We start from the raw sequence: 10,803 nt of genomic DNA, 5'->3' as shown, positions 1-10,803 counted from the left end.
GTGAATCAGTAAGAAAAAGGAAAAAGCACTCTGGAACACCGACACCAAGCCAATATATTGTGCGTACCAGATATAAAAGCTTTAAGGCTTATCTGTAAGTATAGCTGATATCTTCATGAGTCAGATTGGGCTCTAATTCCCCTTCAGAATAATAGGATGCTTCACTCAGCACTTAGGGTCCAAAGCTGGCACTTCATAAACCCTCAGTAGTAGCCAGGGTTATAGGAAGGAAGAAACTCACATAGTGGGATGTTTGAATGCAGCAGGTTCCCTATAAGGCTTCATTGGGAGATTGCTGCACCAAGGAAGCCTTATAGGGAACCTGCTGCATTCAAACATCACATAGGATGTCGGGAATCTAATTACAGATAAGCTGTTTATTATTTGTCTTTTGGTACGAGGCCAATTCACTTGTTTGCCACTTTGAGAAGACTAATTGTTGGTCATTTAATACACTATGCGTGGCGCTTCTCTTTTTTTGTCTTTTAGATATATATATATATATATATATATATATATATATATATATAGTGTCTGTGTATATGTAATATATTTATCAGATTTAAGAAAAAATTATGATTCTGTCAAATAACTTCACTTTTATTGGGTAATTGCACTCCCTGCAACTCTACAAAAATGTGTCTGAATTTACACTTAAGATGAGTATTTCCTTTCTTTGGAGCATGTAATATGAGCTATAAATCGATAAAAAGTCTTTGTAGTTTTCAACAAAGTAGCCCATGCAACATTGGCCTATTTGTATGGTGAATTTCTGGAATTATTAATATTATTATTATTATTACATGATATACAAAAAACAAAATGCAAAGACCAGACATTCTAAATAAACAAAGAATATGCAGACAGCATGGCAATGCAGATTAAATTGTTTGCGGGACAGTGAGTGAGATGATTGATACTGACCAGCATAAAGTTGGCCTGAGCTCAAGAAAAACCAGGCTAGCGAAACAGGCCAAGAGGTGCAGAAGGCGATGGAATAGTAGAAAGAGAACACAAAGAAAGAGGGCCCTGCTTGTGAGGGCTTAAATCCGAAAGGAAAGACACAAATATGGTGGTATTGATTGGGGGTAAAAGCCGAGGCAAGGGGGTTAGGAGGAAGTCTGATAGGCTGGAATAAAGAAATGAGTCTTAAGGGCACTCTTGAAGCCTTGGAGAGTAGAGACTAACCGGATAGGGAGTGAGAAATTGTTCCACTGCTGGGGAGCAGCAAGGGCAAAGTCCTTATTGCGAGATTGGAAAAAGGTAATTAGTAAGGCCGGCGGTTGTTGGAAGAGCAGAGGGGGTTTCAAGGAGGGGGGGTAGAGATGAGGTTGATGATGTATGGGGGAGGATTGGTTGACAGGTCTGAGGGTGAGGAGTTTTTAATTTAATTATGTGGGCTATGGGAAGCCAATGTAGCAACTGGCAGAGATAGAGCGTCAGGAGAGAAAAATAAGGCGGCCAGCATCACGGATGGACTTAAACGAGGCAAGGTGGAGGTCATGTAGGCCAGAGAGATTGAGATTACAGTAATTAATGGAGTAAATTAAAGTTTTGGTGGCTTCTGTGGTGAGAGAGGGCTTTATCTTGGATATATTCCAGAGGTGGAAGTAGCAGGACTTTAAGAGGGGCAGGATGTGAAGTTTGAAGGAGTCAAGGACGACTCTTAGGCAGCTGACATGAGGGACAGAAAGGAGGGTAGTGTTATTAACGGAAAGAGAGAGTGGGAAGGTGATGGAGCACTGGAGGGGGGGGGAGTGAGATGAGTAGTTCAGTCTTTGAAAGACTGGGATGTCCAAAATAAGGTTGCCGTGAGACAGCAGGAGACTCGAGACATAAGGAGATGTCAGACGATTGAAAGAGAGATTTGGGTGTCATGAGCATGCAGGTGGTACTGGAGGCCAAAGGAGCGAATAATGTCACCATGGTGGGAGGTGTCTAGGTAGAAGAGCGGGGGGCTAAGAACGGGTCGTTGTGGACTTTTACAGGTAAGGGAAGAGTGGGGGGATGTGAAGACTGAAATGGAGCAGTTGGTGAGGTTAGAAGAAAACTAGGAGAGGACAGTGTTACAGAGGCCTTTAGATTTGAGAGTTTGCAACAGGAGGGAGCGTTTGTCATTATTGAAGACAGCAGAGAGGTCGAGAATGGTAGGAAGGGAGTAGGGTCCTTTAGATTTAGCAAAGAGAAGGTCATTAGTGAGGGCAGTTTTGTAGCAGACACGTTCTAGAAGGTTTGGAGGCAAAATAAAGGCAGGAGATAGGGCAGTAATTAGAGCAGTGATGGCTAACCTGTGACACTCCAGGTGTTGTGAAAATACAAGCCCCAGCATTCTTTGCCAGTAGATAGCTAGCTGATAGCTGGCAGAGCATGCTGGGACTTGTAGTTTCACAACACCTGGAGTGTCACAGGTTAGCCATCACTGAATTAGAGAGACAGGGTGAAGGGACATTGTTTTGAGTATGGGCAAGGAGGAGGGGAGGTTCCAGTGGAGAGGGATAGGTGAAGGAGGTGGGCAAGGCGGGAGCAATAAAAACAGTAAAAAGTCTTTGTAGTTTTCAGCAAAGTAGCTCTTACAGTTTGGCCCTTTTGTATAGTGGATCTCTGGAACTGGGCACCTGTATATCACAAAATGGCAATGAAATATCATTATGAGAAGTAGGAACATCCATCTACATAGGAGCTGTCAGAATCAGTTGAAATAATAAAGCCTGGCCACACTATGAAATTAACTTGACACACTCTAACTCCAAGTTTGATTCCTTAAGTTTTTTTACATGCTTAAGTAAAAAAAACAGGTCTGGTACACTGGTTTTATGACATTGACATTTTTTGTTCTCCTTTTGTCCTGTAGCTCCGCACAGATTCTGAGAAGCGCTCATTGGCAGAGAGTGGACTAAGCTGGCACAGTGAACCAGAAGAACGTGGACCACGCAGGATGGAGTATGACAGTGGAAGCCTTAAGTCAGAGCATGGTTCATCTCGATGGAGGAGAGAGAAGAATGATGATCCTCCAAAATCTGAGATAAAAAAACCTGTCACACTTGGACAGCCATTGCGCAAAGGAAAAAACCCACCAGTTGGTGTTACATCTCCTATAACCCACACTGGACAAGCAGCTTTGAAAGGTACTAAAATCTTAAAAGAAGATGCAAAGAAATAATCGAATGCTGAATAACTGCTGCTGATGTCACAAAATAAGCACCTGTTTATTACTTTGTAAATTTAACATATTTGGTCCTGATTTAGAGTTGCACATAAGTGCATTTACGTTATAAAAATATGCAACTTGGTTCTGACTACCTGTGGGCACGGAAGTTCAGTACAGTAAGAGCATGTCGACGCACGTTAACTAAGCCCTTTTTAAATGTATTTCCTATTGCATTAAACACTTTTTGAAATGGATAGCTATGAGACGTAAATTTCATATCTACATAAACCAGATGAATTTTGGAGTTGATGGTGATCATGATTGTCGAGTCTTTACACCAATATTAAAATCACAAGCTCTCTTGATTATCTGTCCCCAGGAAAAATGGTTACTTCGAACAGGCTCTAGCTTAGAGCCCTGCACTATAACCTTTTACTAGGTGGTAATACAGCTTTAAGTGGATCCATAACCATAAATAAAACCTTTCTTGATTGCAAATAATTATATTATTGTTTTCTTGGAAAAAAAAAGAAGCTAGCTGTGATTTCTGTAATGCTTGATGCAGGAGGTATATAAACCCATATTTCACAAGAATATACCCTCAACGTTTTAAATTATATGCTTTTTTCAGGTGTTGTTTCTGTTGTATGCATAGTCCAATTTTTAAGCTTTAGTGAGATTCCTAGTTACTTTAGCCTCAGGTTTACTTGATTCTGTTTTGCATGGCTTGCATAATTGATAAAGCTTTCCTAAGTGAAACGTACGTTGGGGCTTGTGGGTAATTGACGTCAACATTGACGTCATACCCTGTAGTGGAGCCAGTGTGCGGTGATGCCGCGAGCGCTTGTGATATTACCAACTATGTGGTTTAATTTTAATACACAATAGAGCTCTTTACACTATTTAGTAGGGATTTCAGGGTAAACGCTACTATCATACTTAGTTCCAGGCTATTTTAGAGAGAGCTATAATTATTCATACCTGGTGGGCAATATCTTTCATTTACACGCTGCTTTGATATCCCAGTACTATAGATCCAGCTATTTCTATTACATGGTGATAGTACTGAATGTGGGATTAATACAATAGTAATAAAATATATATATTTAAACATACCCTTTTCCCACCAGTCTTTTGATGCGTTGTACATATATTATTTTGGAAGATAATGGACTAGATTTATTCTAGTGTATTGAACCATACAGATATCAGTAAAGAACATACTTTTTGGGACAATAGCATTTCTGTCCCATCACATTCTGATACTATTTGTTATCACTAGTCAATACACATTATATCTATAGGTATAATCTTTTCCTTATGCTCACCTATTCCCACAAGGGTATATTATTATTAGCCCTTCACCCGTTCCAATATATTTCCACCTGTGTAATTGAGGGTGACCATACTAATTTGTAGCAAGTCAACATATACTCCCTGTCTCCCTATCTGGCTCCACTATCCTATGGTTTTAATACACTACTACTTTTTCTTCTCACCAATATCTTTTCTATATTTTAATATTTCACTTTTTACCGTGAGGTTTAATTACATCATTTGGATAGATATGTTTTTTCTATGATCATTAATAAAGGCATTTTGCCCGATACGTATTGGTATTAACCTTTGATCTATTTTGGATAGGAGTGCTCTGTTAATCCATCTTTTTTCTCTTTTGTCTGTTCCATAATTGCTTAATTACAGCTTTTCACTTCAGTTTGCATAGTGTGGAAGCTGGGCCGATTGGACATTCTTTGCTTAATGCAGACCGATTCGTCTCATATTATGCAAACGTTCCAAGCGTAGATTTTGTTTTGGGGCAACATATTTCGGATTCAAGAAAAATAGAGATTTTTTTTGAGGGCCATTTCCTTTTTGATGAGCTCTTTCACTTTGCACAAGAACAGTTTTTTTGTTATTGTCTTTTTCTTTCTCTCTCTTGTCTTGTGTAAGTTTCTCTGTGTGTGGTCTTACAACTACAGGGCACCCCTTTCTTCTTCTGTATTACTTTTGTTGCTTTGCACGCTTGGGGCTAGATTTACTAAGCTGCGGGTTTGAAAAAGTGGCGATGTTGCCTATACAACCAATCAGATTCTAGCTTTCATTTATTTAGTACCTTCTACAAAATGAAAGCTAGAATCTGATTGGTTGCTATAGGCAACATCCCCACTTTTTCAAACCCGCAGCTTAGTAAATTTAGCCCTTGATGTCATTTTCAAGATGTTTTAAAATGTATTAAGTAATATGGTTATTTACATTATGAAAGAAAGCTTCCTATTCTGTAAGAAGTGCCACCTCCACGTGGGTCCAAGTATATATGGCCCTTCATACTGACAAAGTTGGAGAGCAACATAATTATGGGTGAAGAATGTAAAATATTAAAGTAATGAAGGGAGAGGTTCTAAAGTACCGTAGATATTTTTAACTCACATTATTTATTATTCTTTTTATTTATAGGGCAGCACATAGGGTCCACAGCACTCTACAGAGAGCACAGAACAAAACACAGCATTACCGGACAATACAATAAACACTTCGCCATTTATGCTTTAGTATGCACCCGGGGACAATATTCAAAAGTTGTATGAGAGCATGCACTAATGTGTACACTAGGTAGATAAATGGTTGTGCAAAACTAAACACGTGTATTTTGAAGTTATTAAATTACCCACTTAGAACTTTCACCTCATGAGCCTAATTTTGAGTCTGATTCATTAAGATACGCAAAATGAACGTATTTGCGTTTTTTCTTTAAAATACCCATATATCAGGCATTTCCACATCCGTATTCAACAAGAAGCGGATCTGAAGAATTGTCTCTTGTTGGATACAGGTCTAAGTGTGCTCTGCTTTGACAGACAAGACTGCATGATACATCCAATATATATTTGGAATATAAAGTCACAGCAGGAAAAAAAAATGAATTTGTCACCTAATAATGATATAGTCATTTTTTTTTTTTTTTACATAAAATACATTTAATAGGTTGTTACTAACTACTACTGTACATAAAATACATTTAATAGGTTGTTACTAACTACTACTGTACATAAAATGCATTTTTACAGTTGCTGCTGATTGTAAACACATGTTCAAGCATGCATACTCGACCATCATCATTATCATTCGGCACTTACACCTGACCTGTAGAAGGTGCAGGTGATACTCTACACTCGAGCTTTGAATGCCCTTACTGTACTGTACTCAACCCCGTTACACCCATGAAACAGTAGGCTGTAGTAACGGTCCTTTGCACTCGAAGATGAATTTGATGTTGCTGCGTTTACTGGTGTATAGTCTGGTTCTAGGCATGCAAAGAGCGATTTTACGCAAAATACGTCAGGTATCTGCATTAATATTCCTTAACAAATCAAGTCCTATGTGTCAACTGCACTACTTATTTTCTTTTTCTGTTTCATAATGTTAACCTTCATCCTTGAATCAATTGCATTCTTAAGTCATTATTTTGCTCAGATCACATCTGAGCAAAATAAATTTAATAAAAAAATAATAATTCCATTTGCTTCATTTTCTTCTTGGTCACCATATATTTGTGGTTTACGTATTATGTGTTTAGCCTCCCTCTGGCTCTTTTCTATTCTCAGTATTCTATTGTTTTAGTTCAGGATATTGTCACACAATTGTACGTAGCTTGCTTGTATGTCCCCAATACTTTTACCACTGAATTAGTTGGCTAAATTAACTAAAGCTGTTTTTTGCAGGTAAACCGGAGCAGAAAGCAACCGATAAATCTAAACTGACTCTAAAAACTGCTGGACTGCAGCGGTCATCTTCTGATGCGGGACGAGATCCACGTTCACCTGAAGCAAAGAAACCTCCCTCAGGCATTGCTCGTCCAGCATCCTCTTTTGGCTACAAAAAGCCTGCTGTACCATCTTCTCCACTAACTGGTAATTCTGCCACACTAGGCAAAACTCCCAAGTCCTCAGGAATCCCTGTGAAACCCACTTCCGGGACTGTAAGTGGGAGTCGAAAGACTAGCTTAGATGTTTCAGGTGGAGCAGAGACTGGATTCCTCTCTCCCACTGCCCGCACCAACATACAATATCGTAGCCTTCCACGCCCTGCCAAATCTAGCTCCATGAGTGTTACCGGCGGCAGGGGTGGCAATCGGCCACTTAGCAGTACGGTGGATGCAAACCTTGTGCCAGTGCAAGGAAAGACTATAGGAACTCCCTCTTCACGTCTGAAAGAGCCATCCAAGATTGGTGGAGGTCGATTAGGTGTCAATCAAACTGATCGTGAAAAAGAGAAGGCTCGTGCAAAGGCTGTAGCCCAAGACACAGAATGCAGAACAAGCTCGACAATTCAAGTGGAACTAAATGTGAGCAATGGGAAGGAAGGCACTCCAACTACCCCTCATAGGTGAGACTTTCTTACTGGTTACTTACTTATCAAGTTTAGCAAAAGGAAAAAGTTCATTGAGAGTAGCATAGCAGTGTTGACCCACAGGAAAGCAAAACAAAACCCCAAAGAGGCAGCTACCAATTTATTCTCACTGTGGGGAAATTAACATTTCTTCCCGACTCCATAAATGGCAATTGGATTAGTTTCCAGTATAAACTACCCCAATAATGCATTCTAATACTTATATTTGAACATACTTTTTTTTTTAAATGCATGTATTGAGTTGTTTTCAGCCTTAAAGTGAATAACTGCTTTCTGTGCAGATGGTGAAAATGTCTTTCTTCGGTTACAGTGGACGTTCCCTTATCATTTGTACAGTCATTTGTGTGGAACATTCTTTAGACAAAACTTTGTATTGATCTCAGATATATTTAGACATACTAATTGGGTGTTTTCTAAGTCACCTTTTTTCCATTGTCCGTTTACTTTGCCATTTTTCTTTATAGTGTAACACCTCCATCCCCTTCATTAATAACGTTTCCCACCTCTGAAATATCTCAAGTTCTTCTATGGACGTATTGTAGATAGGGACCCAATACTGTTCCTGTTATTTGAACTGGGGACTGACAAGCGACTTTAACGGCAGTAAAATTAGATTTGCATCATTGGCATGTATACCTTTTTAATGCATCCCAGGATTTTATTAGTCTTAGCAGCTGCCTGACAATTAGTATTGTTATTCTGTTACTGTCTACTAATATTCCTATATTTATCTAATATTTATCTAAATCACGGTGCTGTAAGATACTATCCTCCTCTAAAAGGATTTTTTAAATTCCTACAAAAATATAGTTTTTTATCCATTCTTAAACTATACACTTTGGAGTTAAAGTGGCACTAAGTAAGCAGTGGGTTGTTATCAGAAAAGCTCTTTAACCTGTTCTATCTGGTACTCAGTGTTTCATTAGTATTGGTAGTGCTACACTATAAATGGTTCTCTTTTCTTCAGTGTTTTCTGCTTGGAGGCACAGTGACAGTGGAATTCAACAGATTTTGTGAACTGCATATACAAATAAGCCTTATTATTTTTTTTGTGTATTTGGTATGTTTATTACTGATCACCTAATTTTATACCAGGTTCTCTACACATACATAATACACTAATTGGCACCTTTTGTTCTTTACTATCAATTTCACATTCAATCCCTATAAAACACCTTCTTAAAACACAGGTCAAATGTTCTCATCATTACTTTGTACTTTAGCTATTTCTAGAGGTTCATACCAAGTCAAATGACATTCTCTTCCAGGATTTGATGATTGAATACTATACTATTTGGATTATTCAGTATTTGGTTAGATCAAAATATATGTTATCAAAACAAAACGCTTTACTTAGCTTTGATAATGATTCATCTTATGGGAGCCACATGTGGACTCATCCCTGGGACATGGCCTGCCATGTTCACCCTCACTTTATTCAGGGTGGAACCATGGATATAGTGAAATAGTTTCTTGCTACTACACAACTGTTATTACTCTAAAAGTGAAGGTAATTGCAACCTACTTATTTCAATCTAATTAGCTTACATAATTTGCATGCTAGCTATGCAGGTAATTGAGGGTGAACAGGCAAAAACTTTATTTTACAGATCCTCCCGAAATAAACAGCCTCATGTTAAACCCCTTAGTTGGTTCTTTGACCATTTGGGAAAGGGATAAGGATTTGCTTAAGTTGCCTAAACTACTAGATTCAATGTCCATTTTTTTTCTAGGTCTTTTAATTAGAACTCCATTATGTTTTCTTGTCTTTTCCATTTGCATAAATAATTAACTTTCGGCACACTCTTTTATACTTGTGACATAACAAATGCCAATTATCACATTATTGGTGTGTATTTGATCTTATGGGTTAGGTCTTAAACACAATTTAATATATATATAGACAAACCCCTCACAAGCTTCTCTTTCCTATCCTTCCTAGACATTATATAACCCTGTAAATTTATTGTCAGCCATGCGTCGCATGCAGCCATATTTCTGCTATGCCTACTATATAATAATTTGACTTCATATATACTATTTGGAAGGCACTATTATGCTGCCATTAACTATTCAATTGAAATGTTCCATTGTTTAATGCCATTTGGTCTGTTTTGCATGTCAACTTTCTTCTTACTTTTCTCTTCTCTTTAACCCAGAGCTGTAACAAAACCCTTCATGAAGACACCAACCCTATCTAATCTAGATAAAGTCAACTCAAACAGCCTAGACTTTACACCTGCTATCACTGAAGTGGCACCAAATAAGCAGCTTGAGCTTCCAGCAGGAGTTGCCTGTCTCACACCAAGTCCAGCTCCCATCCTGAACATTAATTCTGCCAGCTTCTCCCAGGGTCTGAGCAATCTTAGGATGTACCCCAAATTATCTGGTTTACACCGTAGCATGGAGTCCCTTCCACTCTCCATCAGTGTCCCACCTGCACAATTTACTGGAGGAGGAGATGACCACACTCCAGACACAGGCTGGAATGATATTACACTGAAGTCGCCTGCACCTGAGGGGTGAGTTCATTTATTAAATTGGTCCTGTTACCTCTTAATACTAGTGGCACCTCCCTTTTACAAGATTTATACTTGTAAAAAAAACACATAAAGCAGCAATCCCTTGAAAAAAATTAGGTGTTTTTTCTTAATAAAAAATCACTGTGGCATGTTATAAGAAGAATCTTGTTGCTAAACATTTTTTTCTTGGATTGTTTCTTCAGGTTGCATTTAATAATTTATAATTCTGCACAGTGTCATTGACTGCCATGGCAACCACAGTCATATGAAATATGATGTAGTGAGCAGAGAGGGTTTAGACTGCCCCTCTGATCTCTGTGTACTGTAATATCCTCACCTTCCTCTTTTGCCTTCATATGACATTTTGAGAACTGTGAGCCTGTGTCTGTGTAACTGGCACCTATATGTTTTAACTATAATCTTTATAAGCTGCAAAAATACATGTACTATCATTACCACATTATTAAACATACGTAATTCCCCAGCGCGGAACAGAATGGAGTAATGTATAACAGAGATCTAAAATAAATAAAGTATATTCTGTATTATGGCATCAAACCAAGCATTTATGAACACAGTTCAAAAAGAAAACAATAGTAACAAAACCAGATAAATGGATATCCAAGCACTTCTCAGTTGGATTAGATAGATATGCCAGTGGGGGCTGTGGTGTATCACTGGAGTCCATAAATATGTGTTACCAGAATTAAGCCACTAAACACT

General features: G+C 38.4%; 1 protein-coding gene across 8 annotated transcripts in view; it reads left to right on the top strand.

The window, feature by feature from the left end:
- NAV1 (neuron navigator 1) overlaps positions 1-10,803 on the top strand; it is a 199,889-nt gene that overhangs the window by 109,698 nt on the left and 79,388 nt on the right. For all 8 annotated transcript variants that reach the window (XM_075195619.1, XM_075195617.1, XM_075195618.1 and 5 more), the window contains 3 exons: positions 2,852-3,125; positions 6,871-7,534; positions 9,718-10,080. In XM_075195619.1, coding sequence (XP_075051720.1) covers positions 2,852-3,125; positions 6,871-7,534; positions 9,718-10,080 — 1,301 coding nt within the window. The remainder of the gene's footprint in view (positions 1-2,851; positions 3,126-6,870; positions 7,535-9,717; positions 10,081-10,803) is intronic.

The sequence above is a fragment of the Mixophyes fleayi genome, chromosome 2 (genome assembly GCF_038048845.1).
Source record: "Mixophyes fleayi isolate aMixFle1 chromosome 2, aMixFle1.hap1, whole genome shotgun sequence".
Taxonomy (NCBI): Eukaryota; Metazoa; Chordata; class Amphibia; order Anura; family Limnodynastidae; genus Mixophyes; species Mixophyes fleayi.
This window is presented reverse-complemented; position numbering and strand designations above follow the sequence as displayed.